Genomic DNA, 24,971 nt, shown 5'->3' with positions numbered 1-24,971 from the left:
ATTAATATTATATATGTTAAAAGAATTTGGGGAAATAACTTTAAATAACTCTCCTTAGCAAACTATGTATTATTATTTTTTCAGAAAGAGAAAAGGAGATGAGGTGGATGCAAATGTAATCTCAAAAAAGAGACCCAAGAAAGAGAAAGAAAAATTATCAAAACAGGAAAAGCTGCTAAAGGTTTGTTTTGCTAGGACTTTAAAGTTTCATTTAAAGCATCTTTTGATGATGAGATAAAAAATACCCTAGGAGCAATTTGACTTCTTGATGGAGACTGGTCTCTTCTGCATTGTCACCGTTCTGAATATGACTTGACTCTGAAGAATGCTTTTGAAGTAGGTGGAATGTGATAATACTGAAGGAGCTGACAGTGTTACCAACTTTCATTTAGAACCACTCATATTTTGGTAGCTTGGCTTAATTGCAAGTCAAGTCTCAGTGAGAAGATGCTAGCCTGAAATAACCTTTTGGTTATTCCAAATATCTAGAAACTGTCAGGCCTGAAAGCCATCTTTTGCATTAGGCCTTCAGACCTGTCACGTTTACTACTGTGGGAAACTGGGAAGGGGGAATTGTATGAAGCATTGGTGATATATAGTCATAATATCATTCCTTTCTCAGAAAGTCAAGGACAACTTGTCCTGCATCTGGAAGGCTGGAACTGGGAGGCATCTCCAGTTGGGACAGTGTTTTGATTGGACTATCTGATGGGCTTGTGGGTGTTGGACAAGGACTTGAACTTTTGTTTGGGTGGGAAAACCTGGAAACTTTCAGATTCCGGTTTTCCCAGATGTGTCAATATGACATCTCTAATAAAACATAACTTTGAGGAAACTCAAGCCTCGGTGTTTTATTTTGTTGGGGGTGTTACTTGGAACCTAACAGATGCAATCTCTTACATCTTGTTTCTTGAACCATCGTCCAAATAATATTTTATGTAGGAATATAAACAACGACACTGGATTATATAAAATTAGTCTGCTCTACAAACCTGTCACCTATGCCTCTTATTATTCTTAGTAGAAAGGTATTGGAAAAAAATCTTAAATGTGATACTTTGCACATTTTTTTACTTATAGGATCAGACAGAACTGATTTGGAATATCAAAGATGAGTTAAAGAAAGCCTGTTCTACCAATGACTTGAAGGAGCTCCTGATAGCCAACAAGCAAGAAATTCCTTCTGGGGAAGCTGCTGTGAGTTGAGCTCCATTTTATTTGACATTTTGTGTGGAAATGAGGAAAGAAAAAGAAGAAAAAGATTTTGATTTATTTATCTACTTGAGCACACATATACACAGACATTGAGCTTTTACTAAATATTAATGCTCATGCAAATGTAATTGAAGTGAGATGAATGTCCGCAGCCCTCAAAGGTCTACATGGATCTAAATTTGATCTTCTTCAAAAGTTGCTTAAAACCTTTTTTGTCTTAAGCCTTGGCCTAGGGTGGGTAGCAAGCCTAGGGTGGGTAGCAAGCCTCTTATAGGAATATTTTTCAGAGTATAAGAAACACTTTCCCCCCCCCCAAAGGAGGGTGAAAATTTGAGTGTGTCTTATACACCAAATGTAGCCCCTCCCACCCGCTGGCCCCCACCCTTTGTCCTCTGCCTCCAGCAATTTGCCTCCTTGCAGCAAACAGCCTGTTTTAGTTTCAGCTTCAGCACAGCCTGATTAGCACAAGCAGCTGATTGTCCCTTGGATTGGCCTCCCGACCATCAGCTGTTTCAGGCTACAGGGATTGCCATTGCCTATTGCCCATTCTGATCCCTGCTGTCCAGAACGGGTGGAAAATTGGGCACGCAGAGGCTGAAAACTGAGGCAGCAATAGGCTATGGCAATCCCTGCAGCCTGAAACAGCTGATTCTCAGGAGGCCAACAGTCAGCTGTTTGTGCTAATCAGGCTGAGTTGAAACTGAAACGGGCTGTTTGCTGCAAGGAGGCAAATTGCTGGGAGGCAGAGGCAGAATTTTTTTCTTGCTTTTCTCCCCCAAAAAGGTAGGTGCGTCTTATAGTCCGGAGCATCTTATACTTCGAAAAATACGGTATGTTGTATCCTCTTAGGTTTTCCCCCTCTTCTGTTGGTCTGGATATTTCATTCTATTTTGAACATCATCATTCATCTTCCTTTGTTTTAGTGTTGCATGCTGCCCAAGGTTATTATGGGGTGGCCTTGTATACATTTCATTAATATGAAATATGGCTTGGGCCTATTAACACAAGTAGAATTTAACATCCACTCATTCAGCGATTATTCAGAGTTACAGCAGCACTCAATGAGAATGACTAATAATGGGTCCTCATAGTTGTAGCTGACACATTATCCTCATGGTTACCTAATTGTCTTTTGGGACTTTCACTGCCAGCTTCTGAGAAAGTCATTAGAAAAGCTGGCAGGAGTTACAAATGGCAGTCATCTGATTGTGGGATGTTGTGACTCCACATGATTAACCTAATAATGGCAACAAAATCTGCCAGAACGACTGTCCTAAGCGACAGAATCATGTAACAATTGACCTCCTAGCCCCAATTACCATTGGTAAGTAAGGACTACATCTAATGTAATTTAACTTTCTAGGGTGAGTTTAATGGTTTTGATAAAAGGTATGGTATTTGATAAAAGGTATGGTATTAGGAAGCTAGGGTGGCATCTAAAGGCAGTCTGTTGCCAATACAGGTAGTTTTTAATATACGGCCATTTAATGACTGTCCAAAGTTATGACAGCTCAGAAAGCATGCTTTACACTCTTTTTTTTTTTTAATTTACATTTATATCCCGCCCTTCTCCGAAGACTCTGGGCGGCTTACATTGTGTAAGGCAATTGTTTCATCCTATTTATATATTTATATACAAAGTCATTTGTATATAAATATACAATTTGTATAAATCCTATTTGTATATTTATATACAAAGTTATTGCCCCCCCAACAATCTGGGTCCTCATTTTACCTACCTTATAAAGGATGGAAGGCTGAGTCAACCTTGGGCCTGGTCGGACTCGAGCCTGCAGTAATTGCAAGCAGCTGTGTTTAATAACAGGCTTCTTACAGCCTGAGCCACACCGTGGCCCTAAGAATTTCGACTCTAAAGAATTTTGTAAAATGCTATATTCTATTGCAACCTGTGTACACATGGGAACAGTTGTCAAGATTTGCAGTCTTCTCTGCTAGCTTCCCACAAATTCAAAGAGGAAGCTAGTTGGAAAATTGCAAGCTCCTACTGCCTGCCAAAAGGTTTCCCCTCCCCTTCATCCACCAGGGGTTGAGGCAGAAACCATCCATCAGGCTACAGAATTGGAAGTGTGGATCTTTGGGGTTCCTGCTTCATCTCTTCAGCCCAGTTCACAAGTTCCCTTATGCACACAGAGGGAAAGGGGAACTTATGTGATGGGCTGGAGAGATGACATGGGAATCTTTGTGATCCCTGCCTTGTTTCCGCATGAGTTCCATTCTCCAGTGGAGGGGAGCTGCCACCCCTCCTTTGGTAGACAGCTCTTTTGCTGTCTGCTTAAGAACCCATACGGTATCTACAGTTGGGAGTGCCAAGATTGCAGTAGTTCAGTGAAGCAGTCACAGTGTCTTCTTGCTCAACAGTTGTCCCAGTTGTCGTTGAAAGTCAAGGGCTACCTGTAAGTGTATCTTAAATAATTATGGGGAAGTCCTGATACCAGAAATAGAATAAAATTAAGAAGTCAGAAAGGGTTATTAAACAGTCATTTCATGCTTCTACTAAGTTCTTAGAATATGAAGGTCCTGATGCCATTGAGAATAATGCAGCATTTTGTCATATAGTTCTGATGGGGGTAGTATGTGACTACAGACTGCTGTAACCTGAAGCACAGGTTCTATTCTTCATGAGCAACAGGTGTTTCTTCTGTAAGACGTGCCATGATGAATTATACCAAAGGCCAGTTTAATTCAAATTCTATTCTAGCACTAGTTAATGGAATGCCTATAAGAAACACACAAGCAAACCATTGCCCTCATATTTTCCAACAAACAATATTGAGATGCATGTAGCCTTTGGTATTGGAAAAATACATGGCCATCCAACTATGTAAGCTATTGATGCCATTTCCCCATTAATAGATGTAATTCCTTCATAAAGTTGTCCAAATGAATGACACTCTGAACTTTAGGATTTTGTAGTTACTGATGCATGTGTTAAATTCTTTTTTCCTTTGCCATGTATATTTCACCATTTGGCTTAATTTGAGTGCCTATAGTATTATGGAAAGAGAAAAACAGTTGTAACCTTTCCTTACAAGACAATTATTTCAGCAGTCTCCAATATTTTAATTTTTGATACCTTTTTCTGTACTTTAAAACAGTGGTCACCGACCAGTGGTCCGTGGACCACTGGTGGTCTACGAGAAAATTTTGGTGGTCTGCAGAAAAATTATTTGCATTTTTTATATTGCTCTAAATACTATTTATCTTTTTTAAAAATTCATATTAGTGGTTCGTGGGATTTAAAATTATGAATTTAGTGGTCCCTGAGGTCCGAAAGGTTGGTGACCCCTGCTTTAAAACAACTGCAGCAATTTTCCAATAGCTTTTTCCCCCCAATGAGTAGCCAGAATTGAACAACATATTCCAACCTTCTCTCTTCATAGATATGCTGACAGTTTTATATTTGGTTCTTTTCTTAAGAATCCTCAGCATCTTTCACCAGGATTCTTTTATGCCTATGTGACTGGAAGTTATATTACAATATTTGTAATGCAAAACATGCAGAAGCCACCAAAATGAGTCGGTTACTTTACTTTTGTATATTTTAACTCTAAAATATAGTTTGGTACATCCTTGCTAAAGCAAGCTGGAAGAAACTCCAGTTTGACACCTAAATGAGCTTCTCAGGTTTCTTTGCCCAGTTCCAGGGCTGTCCGTCCTAATCAGAAGATAAAATAAGACTCAACAAGGTGAAGGACAGGTGAGTCCACTCCTGGGAACTGTTCTTTAGGTTATTGCTGGCTTCTTGGCCACTGCAACTTGTCAGTGAGTAGAAGCTAGGCAAAGAAGAGTGATTCCTATAATTTTAGAGGAGAGCTCTGGTTGAAATTTGTTTGACATCCTGTACTCTGAATAACGCCTCTATGGCATTGGGCATTACTCGTTTACTGTTTGCTTTTTCCATTGCTTCAGATCTTGGACCGTGTTGCAGATGGGATGGCTTTTGGAGCTGTGCTTCCGTGTGAAGAGTGCAAAGGACAGTTTGAGTTCAAGAGCAATGCCTATTACTGCACGGGGTATATTACAGCTTGGACCAAATGTGTTGCCAACACACAGACGCCCAACAGGAAAGAATGGAAAATCCCAAAGGTAGGCTGTGAGGCCTGCTAATCCCCTTCTTGTTATCACATTGATTAACATTGTTTATGAGATTGTATAAGAGAGAGAAGAATGCCAAAGAATGTTCAAACTATCGCACCATTGATCTCATTTTATATCCTAGTAAGGTTATGCTTAAAATCCTATAAGCTAGGCTCCAGCAGTATGTGGCTTGAGAACTACCAGAAGTACAGGCAGGATTCCGAAGAGGCAGAGGAACTAAAGATCAAATTGCCAACATATGTTAGATCATGGAGAAAGCTAGGGAGTTCCAGAAAAACATCTACTTCTGCTTCATTGACTATGCTAAAGCCTTTGATTGTGTGGATTACAACAAATTGTGGCAAGTTCTTAAAAGAGATGGACCAGACCATCTTATTTGTCTCTTGAGAAACCTGTATGCGGGTCAAGAAGCAACAGTGAAAACTAGACATGGAACCACTGATTGGTTCAAAATTGGGAAAGGAGTCCAGCAAGGCTGTATACTATCGTCCTGCCTATTTAACTTATATGCAGAGGACATCATGAGAAAGGCGGGGCTGGATGAATCAAAAGTTGGAATTAAGATTGCCAGGAGAAATAACAACCTCAGATATGCAGATGATACCACTCTAATGGCAGAAAGCGAAGAGGAACTAAAAAGCCTCTTGATGCGGGTGAAGGAGGAAAGTGCAAAAGTTGGCTTGAAACTCAACATTAAAAAAGCTAAGATCATGGCATCCCGCCCTCTCAATTCCTGGCAGATAGTTGGGGAAGAAATGGAGGTAGTGATAGATTTTATTTTCCTGGGTTCCAAGATCACCGCAGATGGGGACTGTAGCCAAGAAATTAAAAGACGCTTGCTCCTGGGGAGGAAAGCTATAGCAAATCTAGACAGCATACTAAAAATCAGAGACATCGCCCTGCCAACAAAAGTGTGTATAGTCAAGGCTATGGTTTTCCCAGTTGCAATGTATGGCTGTGAAAGTTGGACCATAAGAAAGGCTGAGCGCCACAGAATTGAGGCCTTTGAACTCTGGTGCTGGAGAAGACTCCTATGAGTCCCTTGGACTACAAGGCGAACAAACAAGTCAGTCCTATAGAAGATCAACTCTGACTGCTCTTTAGAAGGCCAGATCCTGAAGATGAAACTGAAATACTTTGGCCACCTAATGAGAAGGAAGGACTCACTGGAGAAGAACCTAATGCTGGGAAGGATTGAGGGCAAAAGAAGAACGGAACGACAGAGAATGAGGTGGCTGGATGGAGTCACTGAAGCAGTAGGCGTGAGTTTAAATGGACTCCAGAGGATGGTAGAGGATAGGAAGGCCTGGAGGAACGTTGTCCATGGGGTCGCGATGGTCGGACACGACTTCGCAACCAACAACAACATAAAGAGAGAGAATGCCACCCTTCTACCCTTTTTCTTCCGTTTCTCGCTCTGCTGAAGACCTGCCAACACTCTTGAAACGTTCACACCCTCTCAGCCCTTTGTCCTTTTTATATAAGGAAGTTGGATATGAATCCAACTCTCACCTGCTCCTACCTCCAGTTAGAGCAAGAAAGGGAAGCTAAGGAAGTGCATATCTATCATCCAAGGTTGCCTTCCATTGTCGACAAAAGACACGGCTTGCTAAGCCTGAGCCTGATATGATGAGCCTAGCCTTGCTCAAATTTGATGAAAAAATAACATGATTTTGCCTCTGAACTCTAGCCAAGAAGCTGTTGGTTGTCTGGGTCCTCATTTTACCTACTGGGTCCTCATTTTACCTACCTTATAAAGGATGGAAGGCTGAGCCAACCTTGGGCCTGGTGGGACTTGAACCTGCAGTAATTGCAAGCAGCTGCTGTTAATAACAGACTGTCTTAGCAGTCTGAGCCACTCAAGGACCCATTGAGTGAACAGGATTGATGGGGGATAAAGCCATACATGAAACTGGTGGAGAACTATCAGTGTGCAATGAAGTGTACTATGCAGTAGTGCTTAATTGGTTTTACAGACCTTATTTGGTTTGTGATTTAATACACAATTGGTATCACTATAATAGATGTTGGATTTAAAATGAAAGATTTGAGACGCATATTGTTAATACCTATGGAAGCAGCAACTTTCCCAAAATCAGTTACCTCCAGATATATTAGACTGCAGCTTAGCATTCCCAGTAACCATTTGCAGCCCTCATACTATCCCCAGGTTGCTTCATGATTTGGGACATGTTTTTTTTTCCCCACTTGCGCCCCCCCCCCCCAAAAAAAAAGGCAAAATACATTCTTCGAGCTGTGAAAGTAAAGTACTGTTTTAACATTGTTGCCCGTGAATTTTGTTCCATCTTCTTTTAAAGTGCGATCCTTAACTGGTAAAAAGTTGCCTGCTCTCAATTTAGAGATCCTCCAACTAGGGATACATGCAAAATAGTGAAATGGACGAACAAATGGGAAGAGTAGTTATGTATGGCCTCCTTTGCACTTACATAAAACAGAGGTAGCTGGTGCTACTGAGTGTTTTGGTTCAGAATGGCTGGAGCCCAAATATTCTATATCCCTAATATTAATATTTATAAGTTTTATTACTAATTATAAAAGAATAAAACTACAACTTTTATTAGAGTTGATACAACAATATAGCTTCGGGATATTGAAACCAAGGGATGGATCATCTCACCCCATTTAAATATTTTAATTACAGCAAATTGGGGAATTAGTTCTTCCCAGCTGCTTTTTAAGAAAAATTTACTTACACTTTGAGTCTACGGGATCATTTTTAAGCTGATTCAGTACCATTTCCACTACTATAAATGTAAAGGCAACATTTTTCTAGAAAAGAGGTTGAAGCGAGGGCTCCTTCCCCCAATCATTGTGATTTCCAGTTATTTTAAATCTAGTTTCTTCCTGGGAGAGATGTTTAGTATAAGGTGAGCCATTACAAGGTTCTTGTTGCTTTTTTTTTTAGAGTTTTAGTTGAAATATTAAGCTATGAGGAATCTGGTGATGTATTTGAAATTATTCAGATATTTGTAAATTGCTATTTATCGTTTGCCCACTCTGATGTGAAGAGAGTTTGGGAACAGTGAACAGTAAACCGTATCTTATTTGCCTGTTTTTTTCATTGCGTTGGTTTAGGAGAGTTCTTTTCTTATTGCTGTTTTTAATTTTTTCCCCCCTCGTCCTTCTGCATAACAGAAATGCCGAGAGATCCCTTACCTAAAGAAATTCAAATTTAAAAAACAAGATAGAGCATTCTTGCCAGAGGCTGCGTCTACAAATTCGGTACCTCCTTCAGCAGGTTCTGATCCTATTACAGGGAATTCGGCTGCACCAGCAGGTATATTAACTGGAGGCCATTGTGGGAAACTATTTTGATTAAAAACATGAAATGTTAGTTTTCATTAAAATGTTATTCCCATGTGGGTGGGGGGAAGGTACCTACTGAAAAATGCTATTTATCATTAGAATGAACTAAATTATAATATAATTTTCTTTATCCTTTCAGAACAAATTGTCCTATGATTCTTACTGTACTATGCTGTGCTGTGTTATATTATACTACACTATACATACTTTTGTATAGTATGCTAAATATGCTTCTCTTTATTTTATTATAGAGCTGCCTATCTCATAAACAAGTGACTTTGTGCAGCATACAACAAAGCTAAAAGAAATAATACTTAAATTCTTTATCATTAATAACTCTTTTAAAACATTTTTAAAAATTATAAGAACACTCGGCATATTTTAATTATATCCTGGATATTACCTATTAATTTCCAAACATATTCTCCAAAATCTTTTAAACACTAAGACATTTACTGTCTCTTCTACAATAGCTGTGTTTTTTTTTTTTAGTAAAAAAGTTTTATTTTTACAATCATATCAAACAACTCATTCAATGTACAGTTATATACGTTTAGTCGGGCCTGCCCAGTACCACCCCCCTTTTTAACACTCTTCCCTCTTCTACCTTCTTTTACTTTCCAGACCTTCCTCTCCTTCTCTTATCTACATCCTCTCCTCCCTCCACCCTACACCTTCCTTCTCCCTCTTCTACCCCTCTTCCTTCCTCTTCTCCTCTTTCCTACCTCCTACTCTCTCTTTTCTCCCTCCCCACCGTTCTAAAATGGTAACTGGGCAGACCCGACCCTACATTAATTATATTTATACATCTTCAATAATCCCTGTACATTAACCATCACTCCATCTCTAGCCTCAACCCCCATTCCCTCCCCACCCCCACCCCGACTTCCCAGAACAAAATGCATCAAAACTAACAATCATAATCTAAAATAATTCCTAAATTATAATCTCTAGTCTCTACAATAGCTGTGTTTTTGATCCAAAATATAATTTCAGATATATAGAAATATAGAACATTTCATACATGAAATTATTTCTTAGTGTTCTCCATAGATGGCAAATAACAGGTAGGTTGGTCTATAAAGTCTTTAGATCTTTAGATAGACTGGGGATGGTGGGATTTGTAATTTGAAAATTTGTTGAAGGTAACAGTTCGGGGAAAGCAATTTGAAATAAGAACAACTTGCATTATCTAATGTTTGCTTTTCCCCACTTTTGTAGTTTTAACCTTTGGAAATACTGAATTCGCTGTTTATTCAGTTTAGCTATAAGCATTTTGACTATTGCATATTTTTCTGTAACTGTGATACAAAGGATTTTGGAGGACAAACCAATCCATTTTCTATGCTTTAACTAGTTCTCAGTAGAGACTTATCTATTCCTCCCACCCTGTTTCAGAAAAAGCATTTGATGTGTTGAAATGTCAGGGTAGCTGAGGTACGTAGGAATGCTAGAGCTAGGATAACATTCTCAGGAAAAGAAAGATATGGGCATGGAGCCAGTTCACTCTAGTGAAGAAAGCAAGCTGGAATGAATCAAAACGATCCTAAGCAAGGTAGGACGGAAATAAAAGAAGAAAATCAGAAAATGATGCAGTGGCATTCTTGCCCTGGATAAGAAAAAATGGGAAGCTGCAACGAGAGGCTGTCTGTCATACCAAAGAGAGACATGGGTGTCATACTAAATAAAGTTGGTGCTTGGCAATTGCTTGAATGGCAGATTCTGTTGGAAGAGAATGGAAGGCTTTTTCTGACATTGTCAGCTGCTGCTTATTATAGCATAATAACCGAAATACTCATATTCTCTTGAAGGAAGGCATTAAACATCTTTTCTCACCCCCAGCTTCCCATCAAACATGAGTGCAATCCCATCTATTATGCATTAAAATGTATTTAAATTGCATTGTAATATTCATGGAATAAAACAAAATCTCTGAGCATAACTCTATTCTGCAATGAACAAAAATGACACTGGCTCAAGAATTTAACATCCTAAGATTTTCAAGTGAATATTAAAAAGTCAGAGTAGTATGTGCGGTAAAAGTGTAAAGTTTTATATCTTCACGTTTCCTTCTTTCTTTGAATAGTATATTCATATGCTTTGTGATTTCACTTGATCAGATAAACCATTAAACAACATGAAGATAGTAGTCCTTGGAAAATTGTCGAAGACCAAAGATGAAATTAAATCTGCCATTGAAGAACTTGGGGGAAAGGTTATAGCGACTGTGAATAAAGCTGATTTATGCATCAGTTCTCAAAGTGAGTAGATAATGATAATGTTAACAGGCATTCTCAATAGCAAGAGTGTTACATTAAACAAAGGCCTAAAAGTGGAGAGTAGATTGTATTAAATTTAGCAGCTAATGCAAGGACCTCAGAGTATTCACCTGTGTCTTAAATATAATCTAATTGTGACTGCTTTTATTTGATACAATTAATACCTAAGTTAGCTTCTATGTCTTTTTTTAATCAAATATTTCCCTATAAATGTTATTAATAATCTTTTTAACCATCTTGGTTTAGTCTTGTTTTTACTTCATTTTTGTTAGCTTCTTAACTTTATTTATTTATTTATTTATTTATTTTATTTATTTATTTGATTTTTATACCGCCCTTCTCCCGAAGGACTCAGGGCGGTGTACAGGCAAGATAAAACCAACAATACAAATATACAGGTTAAAATACCATTTAAAAAACTTATTTAAAATTAGCCTGAAATTAAAATTACCGTAAACTAAAAACCCCGTTTAAAAATTAATAAAATTTCACATTAAAAATCCAATTTAAGCCAGCCCCGCGCGAATAAAGAGATGTGTCTTCAGTTCGCGACGGAATGTCCGAAGGTCAGGTATTTGACGTAAACCCGGGGGAAGCTCGTTCCAGAGTGTGGGAGCCCCCACAGAGAAGGACCTTCCCCTGGGGGCCGCCAGCCGACATTGTTTGGCGGACAGCACCCTGAGAAGTCCCTCTCTATGGGAGCGTACGGGTCGGTGGGAGGCATGTGGTAACAGCAGGCGGTCCCGTAAGTACCCAGGTCCTAAGCCATGGAGCGCTTTAAAGGTCGTAACCAACACCTTAAAGTGCACTCGAAAGGCCACAGGCAGCCAGTGCAGTCTGCGCAGGAGCGGTGTTACATGGGAGCTACGCGTAGCTCCCTCTATCACCCGCGCAGCTGCATTCTGGACTAACTGAAGCCTCCGAGTGCACTTCAAGGGGAGCCCCATGTAGAGAGCATTACAGTAATCCATCCAGTAATCCAACTTCATTCTCCCTTCTCTCTTGTAACGCTGTTTAGAATCTTTATTGGCCAAGTGTGATTGGATACACAAGGAATTTGTCTTTAGGGCATATGCTCTCAGTGTACTTAAAAAGACAAGATACATTTGTCAAGAAACAATCAATCAAAAAACAATTTAGTGGTTCAAGGCTGAGCTTGTAGGGCAAAAGATTGAAAGTCTCCTCTGAAAATGCCTCCTTTCAACCCACTTTCTTGCTGTAGTGTAGAAAGATGGTAGTCCCTTTGGTATTAATTTTATATTAATAAGAACAAAGGAAATACAGAAATTTTTTTGGAACTTTGAGGAGTTAGCAGAAAACATTGAAGGATAACATCTGGAACTGTGAAACTACAAAACTTAAGTTTTTAGAAAGAGGAGGGATTGAGGGGATCTCTGTGATTTAAGTGTTAGTAGGTATTAATTTTCCTGCTTGATAGAAACGATGTTGATTTCATGCATGAGAAAAAGCTGTTCTGGGAATGCCAGCTTGCATCACAACAAACTCAAAAAATTGAGTTTGGAACTAAAATATGAAACAGAATACTTTTTTATACACTTTGTAGGTGTTCAGTGAATGCTACCATCCAACTATATCATTTTCCAGGAAATCTAGTCTACTCTTTTCCTAGTTTAAAATCTATCCTCTAAACTCAAAGTATGTGCCAGTTTCAAATTAGCAGGGATTTTGCTTGATATATTGATGATACTCTTACGGCTACATAAGTAATAAATTTACTATCAGAACATAGGATTTAATAGAATTCTGGAGATATTAGAGCATTAGAAGCTCTGAGAGCATGCTTAATATAGTGCATGATCATGGTAATTTACCTCATTTGTGTGAGGAGAGGTGGCTGTATCAGAAAAATAAAAGTGGGGCTGCTACAGCCGAGCAGATGAAGCTCTCCTTTTGGAATATAATACTAGATTAATAAGACTGGTATTGTCCAGCAGAGCCCTCATTCATTCAGCATCTCTGGGTTAGCTTTGTAGGTGCTTCTGGCATGAATACAGACTGACAACTACAAGTTCCTGTACCCTGCAAATTAGTGTGTTCTATTTCAGCTAAAGAAGGGTAACATACTGTGCCTTGCCTTTTCTATTTCTTCTCTCTCTCCCCCATCTCTCAAATGTAAATCTTACAGAGGAAATTGACAAAATGAACAAAAAAATGGAAGAAGTAAAGAAAGCCCAATTGTGTGTGGTATCGGAGGACTTCCTTCAGGATATAAAAAGCTCCAGTAAGGGTTTTCAGGAGCTTCGATCAATGCATGTGGTGTCTCCCTGGGGTGCAGAAGTAAAGCAGGAACACAAAGAAGTATCCGTGAGTGGAAAATCCAGCGGACACCCGAACATGAAAAATTCTGGAAAGAATAAGGAAGAGCAAGGTAAAAGCCAAAATAGTAGTTGTTATTTTCACTCAGGCTGCCATTTTCGTACTAAGAATAGTTTAGAATAGGATCCTTAATAGCCTTTTCAGGGTTTGTCCTAAACAGAGGCCATTCAAGACTGAAATGTACATATTTGTGGAAAAAAAATATTTGAAAAGCTGCCATTTATGTTGGGCATAGGAATTGCCTTTCCATCTTCTATTTCATATTACAGGTTTCTTTCTTTTGCCCTTGCTATTGGACTTCTAAGAAGAAATAAGTGAAGCAGCTTTTAACAGACAATGGGAAGGAACTATCCATTGTTTAGATAAGGAAATCCCCTTCCCATTATAGTGTGTCCTTCTACTCCCTCAAAGAACAGGAGAAATGAATGCTCTCAACTTGCCAACTGGAACACGGGAAGCTAAATAGAGGAGGCTTACTTTAGTTCAAGGCTAGCTAGATAAGAAGATCTTGATATGCAAGAGTAGTCTCAATTAACTGAGTATCTGCATAGTAAATTCAGTTTGTTGCTTCTGGCAAAAATATGCAAGCTGAAAGATCTGTTCCAGAAATGCTTCGTATTCAGACATCTTAGAACTTGAAGCTTAGTTGCTGTTAAAGCCATTTATTTGCAGTTACCTTATTGCTAAGGTAGCATTCTCTATCTTGGCACCGTCTTGTTGTATTGGGCTATGTCATCTGCAGCTTTTAGCAAGAAGGGAACTATAGTTCAAGGGAAATCCCTCCTGGATAGAGGGATTGACCTAAACCTTAAACTGGAAGATTGTATATCGCTAAGAACTTTTATGCCATGCTAGTGTAATATGAATGCTAAAATATGAGATCCATTTTCCAAATTCCAAGGAAATATCTGAATTCTCATTTTTTGTTTTCTTCCTTTCCAAATAAGGTGGTCCTTGATTAATAACTGCTTATTCAGGGATGGTTTAAACTTATGACAGCATTGAACAATTCTATTCATCCCCTGAAGTCACATGATCATGTTTTGCTACCTTCCCTGCCTGCTACTCCCATAGTGGCGATGGGAAGTGCCAGGCTAGGTTATTGTAGGCTCTAGCTCTATGGAGTTAAGTCAGCAGGAAGCCAGGGGTCACAGTCATGTGAGATCCTTACTTAACAACATCAGTTGGGACTGTGTTCTGTCCCCCTCGCATCAGTCTGGGAGACACGAGCGATAACTTAATTAGCTGGCAACATCTGGCAGCAAACTAGCGAGTGTCTGCCAAGTGTCTCTGTTATCTCTCTTGATGCCGATGAGTCAACCAGGAAACCAGGAACAAACAGTACTTCAGCTCTAGTTCTCTCCCTCTAAGCAGTTGATTTGCTCGCCACGAAGTGGTATAAAAGCCATTGCTGCTTTTATATTCTGTGGGGTGTGGCTCCATGACTCATCACTTCCTAGGCCTGCCCAACCCCTGCTTCTGTTGTTCCTGCCTCTCCTGCTTACGAAACATAGGGTACAGCCAGGGTCTGGATGCATGGCCTGGTGGGGGGGAAGAGTCAGGGGAAGGAGGCCTCGTTTTCTCCTCCACCTGGCCTGCCTCTGGCTCCTGGAGCTGAGCCAGGGAAGCGGTGCTCCAGAGGTAAGTCCTGATGTCCCTTCCCTGTCACTTTCTGGCAGGGGGCCCGGCTTGGGGGGGGGCACAGACACAACAGACTGCCAGAATTGCCATTGCTAAGTGAAAAGGTCATATAACTTTGCATATTGCTTAGTGATAGCAATTGTAATCCCAATTGCTGTCATTAAATAAAATTGTCTGTAAACAATAGCTGTATCCTTATTTTGTTACAAATGGAAGCCCATAGTTCTATTTATAATATTTAGTTGAAGGACCTATGTTTTTTAGAATTCTTCCTTTTAGGAAAACATAAAGATGCCATTGACAAAACCACCTGTACTCAAGAAATATGCCCTCTCTGTCTCAAATAAAAAGTTAGGTACCCTAACTGTTTGGATTCTAAGGGCTAGGCTCTAAAAATTGCTGCAGAAGTATTATCCGAGGGCAAGGTAGCTAATTGGAATTAGCAGTGACTAAACAAAACACAAATGGTTCTTTTGATTTATAAGATTTATAATCAACACTGTGTTCAATTCTAATATTCTAAACTGTAGTCTGAATTGGAAGGGATTACAATTAACTTTACACATTTTATTGAGAATCATTGTTGTTACTCCTTTTACTGCTACATATTGTCCTGCTTTTTCATTGTTAAAATACTTCCAAAGGCAAATAAAATCATTTAAAAGTTAAAACAATGTTAAAATAATTTAAATGAAACAAAAAATATTCAGTAAAAAACTCTTAAAAGTATTAAAGCCCTACAAAGCTTAAAATAATCCCAAAGGCAATTTAAACATTCAAATGCTAAATAACATTATTTATCAAGTTATTAGAAATATAGAGACTGCCTTACAGTTGACAGAGTAACTCGGCAAATGATCAGTTGCATTACAAGTTGAGTTAGTTCCTGCTAAATGTAAGGATCATTTTTATAATCACCTAATTATACTTTTTAAATTGATGGATGAATTCCATCTACCCAGAGAAAAAGAAATTACTGCCTTGTTTCCTGTCATCATTATCTAGGAACAAGTAAGTCTGAGAAGAAAATGAAGTTGACAGTTAAAGGAGGGGCTGCTGTTGATCCTGATTCAGGTATTTTTATTTTCATAAAAATAATTCTACCTCCCTTTTCTCATATCAGTAAATTGGGCAGCCAGGGAATGTTCTTATATCCTTGTTTTCACTTACTGAGTCTGCTTTTCTACTTTTTCTAATGCATGAATGGTATGAATGCCTTTGTCCTATTGATACCACAATTTATCCTATTTACCGTATTTTTCAGAGTATAAGACACACTTTGCATCCCCAAAAAAGTGGGGTAGAAATGTCTGTCTTATACAGCGAATGTTGCCGAAGCCCCGCCCACCCGCTGTCCCTCACCCTTCAGCCTCTGTCTCCCAGCAATTTGCCTCCTTGCAGCAAACAGGGTGATCAGCCTCAGCACAGCCTGATTTAGCACGAGCAGCTGATTGTTGGATCTGACTCCTGGAATACCTCCTATCCCCTGTTCCAGGCTGCGGGGATCGCCGGCACTGCCTATCGATGCCTCAGGGTGCCCCATTTTCAGCCTCTGCGGGTCCGATTTTTGGCCCGTTTCAGTTGCCTGGAATACTTTATAGTTTATAGTTGCCTGGAATGGGCTGAAATTGGGGCACATGGAGGCAGCGATAGGTGGCAGTGGCGATGGGTGGCGGCAATCCCCCGCAGCTTTGAACAGCTGATAGGAGGTATTCCGAGACTCAGATCCAACCACCAGTCAGCTGCTCTTGCTAAATCAGGCTGTGCTGAAGCTGACCACGCTGTTTGCTGCAAGGAGGCAAACTACTGGGAGGCAGAGGCAGATTTTTTTTCCTTGTTTTTCTCCCCAAAAGCCAGGTGCATCTTATACTTAGGCGCATCTTATAGTCCGAAAAATACGGTATGTGTAATTATACTTTATTATCAGATAAACAACAATAGTAAAACTTCTGGTTTTTACCTAGCATCTTTTGTGTGATGTTTCCTAGCACAAAACAAGGAAGTTGGCACTCAGGGAGCTGGAACAATAACTATATATTAGTTATTCAGGATAGGACTCTCTGAGTATGGATACTTGAAAAAATAAATTGTGATTTTGGCAACCAGTGCTAGAAGTCTGAAAGAAGCATCATGATTTGCTGTAAATCAGTTATAGGCAGTTACAGTTGTCCTTTGAATCATCTTTGTGGATGTGAAATCGAAACTCCCAACTTTTCCAGTATTATGCTCAATTTAACACTCTGAATAGGATAAAATATATTTCGGAATAGAAAGAATTAACATTTGTTATATATGTAAATAGGTCTGGAAGATTCTGCGCACGTTTTTGAAAAAAGTGGGAAAATCTTCAGTGCTACTTTGGGCCTAGTTGATATTGTCCAAGGAACAAATTCGTATTACAAACTTCAAATGCTGGAGGATGACAGAGAGACCAGGTGAGAGTTCTCCTTTTCTAAACAGTAACCACATTGCAAATTTCTCCTTAGTGTGGCTCAGGTAATAAAAGCTGGTGCTGTTGCATTTGTTTTTCATAAGAATTGTTTGATTCAAATAGTCAATTCTTGCTCTTAAACAGGTGATAAGAATCCAAAACTAAAACAATGTGTACCCTATATAAAACCAATCTTCAGTTGCAGTTCTCTGGGAATGACTTCAGTTGAACTTAGTTCTGTTTGTTCCTTAATTTAGCCTTAGGTAAAACTTAATTAATTTAGCCTTAGGTAAAACTCAATTATGTAGAGGCCTAGATATTCATGAAGTACAATGCAAATATATAAAGCAGTTTTATCTGTAACATGTTTACACAACTGCAGATGAGATACAAGCAGAGGGAAGCTAAATAAAGCATTACTTTATTGATTTTGCCTTCCGTTCATCCCTCACATGGAATTCCAAAGTTAACTCTCCCCACAAGTTAAAAAGCATGCAACTTAAATGGAATAAAATTAAGAAAATCACAGCCAACGTAAACATATCTTAATAGAAGCAGAAAATACCTAATTTTTATTAGCTTTGAGATATATCATAGAAAAAAATCTCTAGTGTTCTTTCTAACAGCGGTTTAGCTTGTTTCTCTTTTATTCAAGCCCACATTTCTTATACATGTTCAAAAGCTCAGAATTTATATCTAAAAGAAATACCATTACTTTAGAAATATTTACCAAGTTCATCTAATTGGGGGGAGGGGTTGGATAAATATTATGGATTTATAGTAAAAGCAAAGATAGTTTAAACTAGTGAAAGGTTTCTCATAACGTAATCAGCCACCCCAAAGGAGTTTCTTAATTATTACTGTGGATTAGTTCAGTCAGCTGAGCCAGACTGCATCCTGGCTAAGGATGTGGCAAGGATCATAAACTTTTCACTTCATCCTGGCCATTACAGGAAAAGGATGTTAAGTTTTCTATTTTTTATAGTAGTCTGATAAAAGAACATATCTGGTATCAACAGTTATTGTAGTTGATGGCATAAAAGCCCTTTGAGAGATTCAGTACAGCAGAAACTCCATGTCTGTTTACTTCTTCTATATTTACTTTTGTCAGTAATCATGATTGTGGTCCCTTCCAAGCTTAGATATGCTTCTCTGCCACATGATCCAGTGGACCATACTCATTTTCACCTAGTAGATGCTGTCCAAATCTCAGCACAATTGCATATTTATTTCCAGCTGCATTAGAGTAGTTTCACACTTATACTCCTCCAAGCAATTTTTGTCCTGTAAAAAAGGTAATGTTTTGTTTTATATATATGATCCAGCTATATTTTTGAATCTCAGATTTTCTTATGCTCAGCCTACTGAATATGTGTAAACTCAAATCACTGTTTAAATGATGCCACATTAGTTAATGTCCTGCGAGGGTGTTCCCTGTATGTATAAATCTCTTCTTTGTAGATTAACTTTGAATTAACATTTAGGCAAAGCTTTCCTACCAGTTATCCTTGTTTCCTAAGCATACTGTTACTAAATGCAACACAAGAGGCTGTTCTATGCTAATATTGAACTGACAGTCATCCTTCTCTCTGTTTTGCATTTTTATTATCAATTTCTGTATTAATGAATACAGTTGTGCGCACTGCAAAGAACTAGGTTTTATATCTTCCTTCCAGAACAGCTTGCTAGATTATTTCATATTTTTCTTTCATTTACTTTTGTCTGTAGGTACTGGGTTTTTCGCTCATGGGGTCGTGTTGGCACATCAATTGGAAGTAACAAGCTAGAGAAGATGCCTTCTAAAGAAGAAGCTATTGACCATTTCCTAGATCTGTATGAAGAGAAAACAGGCAATTCCTGGCATTCCAACAATTTCACCAAATATCCCAAAAAATTCTATCCTTTGGAGATAGACTATGGGCAGGTAACTTGATCCTTTTCAAAAATATATGCTCTCCTTTGTCAAGATTACATATAACAGAACATGCTTTGGAGTAACCAGGAAAAACTTTAGTGTGAGGCAAAGACTTCACTATAGTAAATACTTGCTAGCTCCATTCAGTCGCTGATTCATTTGTATATTATAGGGTTATATTTAGGGTTGGTGTCAAATCAAAACATACCGTATTTTTCAGACTATAAGATGCACCGATGTATAAGATGCAGCAAGATTTTGAAGAGGTAAGTAAGAAAAAAAAGTTGTTGCCTTCTCCAGCCCTCAGGAGCACACTGCAGGCCTCCCAAACCCTCTGCCTGCCCCATTTTTTGAAAAAATGGGCCATTTTTCAGCCATTTTTGCAAAAAATGTGCACAGAAGGTTTGGGAGGCTTGCAGAGTGCTCCTGGGGAGGGCAAAAATGCCCTCCTTTTTGCGAAAAGCAGGAGAAAAATGGGCCTGTTTTTGTAAAAATGGAATTAGTGGGGCAGGGCTTCGGGAAGCCAAAAATGGCTGTATTCGGTGTATACGATACACCAACATTTCCAGCCTCTTTGCGGGGTGGGGGTGGGGGTGTATCTTATACTCCGAAAAATACGGTAGTTTGATTGAGACCAACTTAGCTTAAATTTACTGCAACATTGTGTAGCAGACTTAATATCTGAAACTAGTCACCTGCTGCTCCCTCAAACCTTGCTTAAGTAAATTAAGTAACTCCTGACTGAGAACAATTAATCAGTTGCTTGCCTCCAGGTGTTATGGGTGTTTTATCATTGGAGGTTTTCAAGAAAAGACTGGACAGCCCTTTGTCTAGGGCCTAGTATAGGGTATCCTGGGAGGGGTGGACTAGAAGACTTCCAAGGTCCTTCCAACCCTATTATTCTATGTTCTAAACTGGAGTTTTACATCATATATCCTGCCTTTATTATTTTTACAAATAATTCGAGGTGACAAACATATCTAACGCACCTTCTTTCTTCTATTTTCCCCACATCAACAACCTGGTGAGGTGAGCTAAGAGAGACTGGCCCAAGGTCACCCAGCTTGGTTTCATGGCTAAGGCGGGACTTGAATTCATAGTCCGTTGCTTACTAGCCTGAATTTTTGCATATGAAAGAGTTTACCTCTAAAGAGGCACCATCTTTCTCCCAAACATGTGACTTTGTTGATTCTATAACATTTGATAAGGGGAATGAATGCATGACAATATTATATAGTGTTTAATCTTACTTTTCATAACCTTATAATGTGCATCTGCTGAAATTCGTATCAGTAATATATTAAAAGATTGGCCTACAGATAACCTTCACCTATTTTTAAAAAGCAAAAATGTTCTGTCATCTAGGTCCTTCAGATACTTTAAAATTATCATTCCTTCAGTCCTCTTGGCCATGCTAGCTGGCATTGCTTAAAGTCATCCAAAACTGACAGCATGACAGATTGCCTATCTTTGAACGAGATCCTCTCAAAAAGCAGCAAAGGATTGGTTAATGGACAATACCACATTATCTTCCAGCCACCATCATCCAAAATGATCAGAGGTGGTATTTTCTAAGTACTGGAATCTACAGTTAGAAATCAATGTATTTCTTTGAGAGTAAGAGGAGATGGATGCAAACAACTTTGTGCCCAATTTGTTGTTTTCTTGCAGTTGTGGATATAAAATGTCCAGATTTTCTGAAAATTCTAGTAAGCATGGGTAGCAATAACTTTCGAAGATCAATTGAGAACTTTATGTATTCTCTGTTCTTAGCTAAAGAAGCAAAGAAGTAGCTTAATTTGTGCATATATGTTGTTTTAACACAAGTTCCTTCCATTCAACTCCTAACCCTCGCTCTATAGGATGAAGAAGCAGTCAAGAAATTGACAGTGAGTGCAGGAACCAAGTCAAAGCTTCCTAAGGCTGTCCAAGATCTTATTAAGATGATTTTTGATGTAGAAAGTATGAAGAAAGCCATGGTGGAGTTTGAGGTTATTATTCATCCTTTGCTTAACTACTTGGTGTTATTAGTTTGATATTCTCAGAATGATAATGGCAGGAATGCAGTTTGATGGGAAAAGGCATTCTTTATCTTTCAAGAATGTCATAGTGATTTTTCTTTGGCAGAAGAAAGTTGTGTCTTAATGTATATTTTTTAACCTGTTTCCCATAATGTGAAGACATAATCTAGAAATAGGTGTGCATAGAACATTTATCTCTTTTTAAAAAATCTTTTACAGTACTTAACTGTATTTAATTGGGCAGATCTAAAGAGAATAGGTATATTAAGCTAAATCATTTCAAACAAATTGATTGACTGCTAGAATAAAGTTGCATCCTACATTCTCTTTCTCTTTCTATTCTTCGGGTTAAGAATTTTTTTTGCTATTTCTTCTATATCTTCTTTTGCAGCCAGTTTTCCATTATTTTCCCATAATAACATTCTATTTTAATTGGAACCATTTATTTTCTTGTTAGATTGATCTCCAGAAGATGCCTTTGGGGAAGCTAAGTGAGAGGCAGATCCAGAGCGCATACTCCATTCTGAATGAAGTGCAGCAGGTAAGTAAAAAGAACAATTCTTTTTCCAGCCATTTGAAGCAATATTCCTTTGATTCAAGAAGTAGTTTTCAATCTTCAAGAATAGTAACCATCAACAAATGTAGGTAGTTCACTTTTAAAGTTACCTAACTGGTAACCCTTACCTACCTGGTAGCAACAAACTCCAGAATTTAACTATGCATTTTGTAAAGAAGTATTCTATTCATTCATTCATTCAAATTCTGTAGCTGTCCAATTCAACCAAAAGACTCTTGGTTGCTTTTGTCACTTCTGAGTCTCTCCACATCTATTTTCAGTGCATGATCTAGAGTTCTAATATCTAAAATTGTGGTGGTGGGGAATCATTCTTCTATCCTTAACTTTAAAATATGCCTGATTTTATGTCTCAACATATATCTATCCATTCCAAAAAACTAGACAAAATTTTGCCCCTTCTGAGCAAACATGTAAGAGAGAGTGGAATTCTATCATCGCAGCTGCTGTTTTGTACTTATTTTGTGGGTGTGTTTACTATAGAAAATGGATGGATTGGATGGATTGGATTGGATGGATGGATGGATGGAAGGAAGGAAGGAAGGAGAGAGAGAGAGAAAGAGAGAGAAATCTCAGTCATGAAATTACATGTAGACCAGTCCTTCCTGAACTAAATGTGGGAAAATAGCATATTGCAATGTTTGTTTTTGTTTAACATTTAACATCCTGGATTCTTACCTCCTGCCATCTCATGATGTCATATTTCAGTCACCTTGTTACTGATGATGATTGGGAAGGCATCGTAGTGGGAGAAGTTAGACAAGCATTTCAAAATGCTGCCTTAACTGAAGTTTAAGTTTAAACTAACTTTTTACTAAGGCAAGTAACTCAAATATATGCATTTGTTACTGCCGAAGATTCTTATAGTTTTATTTCTTTTTCTCTTCATATAGGCAGTTTCTGATGGTGGCACAGATTCACAGATATTAGATCTCTCCAATCGCTTCTACACTCTAATTCCCCATGACTTTGGGATGAAGAAGCCACCACTTCTAAACAACCTTGACTACATTAAGGTACTCTGCCTTTAACTCTGACACTTGAATACAGAAATGTAAATCATATTTTAATAGATGTAATTTTAAGACAGTTATGTCGGCCTAACAGTCAACTTTCTAATCCAGTTTGAATGGTTAATACACTGTTGGACATAGGCAGGAGGTTCAGGTTCAGGACATGCCTTACCTATAAAGCTGGTTAGGTAAACTTGTGGCCAATCACTTTCAGTTTAATTAAATACTATATTACAGGAGTGATTCATACTTCAAAAGCAGGGGCATTGGGGGTATTTAAAGGAATCAAATCCATCATCCTTTGGTTCCTTACACAAAGTGTAAGACAAAAAATAGGGGAATTTTCATTTTTATCAGAAGTGGTAACTATTGCTACTTTTTGGAAAATAATAATTGGAGAATCCTAAGCAGTCTCTTAAGATAATAAACGGAAAGACTGTGCAATCCTTGTATTGTTATGAATAATTGCATCTTTCATTTATCAAGACTAAAGTGGAAATGCTGGATAATCTGCTTGACATAGAGGTCGCTTATAGCCTTCTAAGAAGTGGCGGTCAGGATGAAGATAAAGATCCAATAGATGTGAACTATGAGAAGCTCAAAACCAATATCCAGGTAAAAATGGCAGGGATGCATGTTATCCTTTTTTGACTCCATATTTTTCCAACTTTCCAAGGTTAATTTAGATGAATAGACATAAGATGTACATTTTGGTACTTCAGTGATAACTTCTTGTTGTAACAATTTCAACCATTTTTTAAAATTGTAGTGTCTAGAAGCTCATGTACATGTGGTTATTTTCTTTTCTGTTATTTTTAATGTAGAAGAAAAAGAAAAGACTCTAAAACATAAAAAAAGAAAAACAAAACAGGGAAATACATACGTAACATGAATTTTATGTATTTGCTGGAATGCCCAGATTTTTAAAAAATATAATGATTCATTTTCGGTATTCAACTTGGCCACACACCAATTATTGATCCATCTTTAAGTTGATATGAAATCCATTCATAGAGACAATGAACATGTATCATCAAAATATATAAATATATAAATATATTTTCTTGCACATTACCAATATTGGTCTTAATAATTAGGCTGTAAATTAGAAATTGTCCTTTGGGAATGCTTGATCTATAAATGTGATTGATAAATATATAATATTCTTCAGTTCTGTGTAAAAATAATCCAGATCTTTTCAAATATAGCAAGTTTAAGAATACTGCTAACAAAATTGGTCCAAAATTAATGTAAACAGAAGGTGTGGAAATTGAATAAATTGCCATCAGCCATTTTAATGAGTTCAAATTGCTCTTGCGGTACCACAGATACTTAAGAAGAGTGATTGAGCAAAAGCTCATCAAAGGTTTTGGTTTTTGTTGTTTATGATCTTCTAAAAAAGGTTTAGATGCTATTCTCAAGAAGTGATTGTTCCCCAGTGTCATTTTCTCATAGGAATAAGAACCAAGTATAAGCTTCTCTTCCAATGTAACCCAGCCATACAGCCTTAATGTAAAAATAGCAACTGATTTTTTTTTATTAAAATTGGTGCTAAGTCCCTGCCAAAATACCAAAAGTGACAAATAATTAAGAGGGACAAATAACAGCTTTAAAATTATGGCTGTAAATGCTTTTGAAAGTTACTTCAAATTCATAGGTTTCAAACTATAAATTCATTGATAAGTCTTAAAATCTGGATTATTAAAGCCTTCTTTTTTAATAAAGAAATTTTGAAAAAAAAATAGTGCCATAAGAACATCCTTATTATCTTAAGATACTCATTTTAATCTAGTCTTTGAGGTTTTGCAACAATTGTCTTGGCAAAACAAGATTTTTAGGTTGGAGGTTGTACTTTTGCTATCATCCAGACTTGGTTAGACAACAATGTAAAAGGAAAGGAGCTTAAAGAGTCTCCCTTCTCCCATATTTAGCTTCCCATCATATCTCCTCCTGCCATTTATCCTTATAGTCTTTGTTCCCAGGTCTAAGCATTCCCCAGAGTTACATCATCTCCTTAACACCTCTAACACCAATAAAGTGACTCCTCTACCAATACTTCTGCCTCAGGGCAGTATTTCTTCTAGCCCAGGGAATGCTTG

At 38.1% G+C, this 24,971-nt stretch overlaps 1 protein-coding gene across 2 annotated transcripts in view; it reads left to right on the top strand.

Moving 5' to 3' along the window:
• Positions 1 to 24,971, top strand: part of PARP1 (poly(ADP-ribose) polymerase 1) — a 42,065-nt gene that overhangs the window by 10,360 nt on the left and 6,734 nt on the right. For both annotated transcript variants that reach the window (XM_058162156.1, XM_058162983.1), the window contains 13 exons: positions 85 to 181; positions 1,081 to 1,197; positions 5,146 to 5,322; positions 8,491 to 8,632; positions 10,782 to 10,922; positions 13,087 to 13,329; positions 15,924 to 15,992; positions 17,221 to 17,353; positions 19,078 to 19,273; positions 21,127 to 21,255; positions 21,743 to 21,826; positions 22,753 to 22,875; positions 23,359 to 23,487. In XM_058162156.1, coding sequence (XP_058018139.1) covers positions 85 to 181; positions 1,081 to 1,197; positions 5,146 to 5,322; positions 8,491 to 8,632; positions 10,782 to 10,922; positions 13,087 to 13,329; positions 15,924 to 15,992; positions 17,221 to 17,353; positions 19,078 to 19,273; positions 21,127 to 21,255; positions 21,743 to 21,826; positions 22,753 to 22,875; positions 23,359 to 23,487 — 1,780 coding nt within the window. The remainder of the gene's footprint in view (positions 1 to 84; positions 182 to 1,080; positions 1,198 to 5,145; positions 5,323 to 8,490; positions 8,633 to 10,781; positions 10,923 to 13,086; positions 13,330 to 15,923; positions 15,993 to 17,220; positions 17,354 to 19,077; positions 19,274 to 21,126; positions 21,256 to 21,742; positions 21,827 to 22,752; positions 22,876 to 23,358; positions 23,488 to 24,971) is intronic.

Source organism: Ahaetulla prasina, chromosome 1 (assembly GCF_028640845.1).
Source record: "Ahaetulla prasina isolate Xishuangbanna chromosome 1, ASM2864084v1, whole genome shotgun sequence".
In the NCBI taxonomy this organism is placed as follows: Eukaryota; Metazoa; Chordata; class Lepidosauria; order Squamata; family Colubridae; genus Ahaetulla; species Ahaetulla prasina.
Note: the sequence above shows the minus strand (reverse complement) of the source record. Positions and strands in the feature narration are given on the sequence as shown.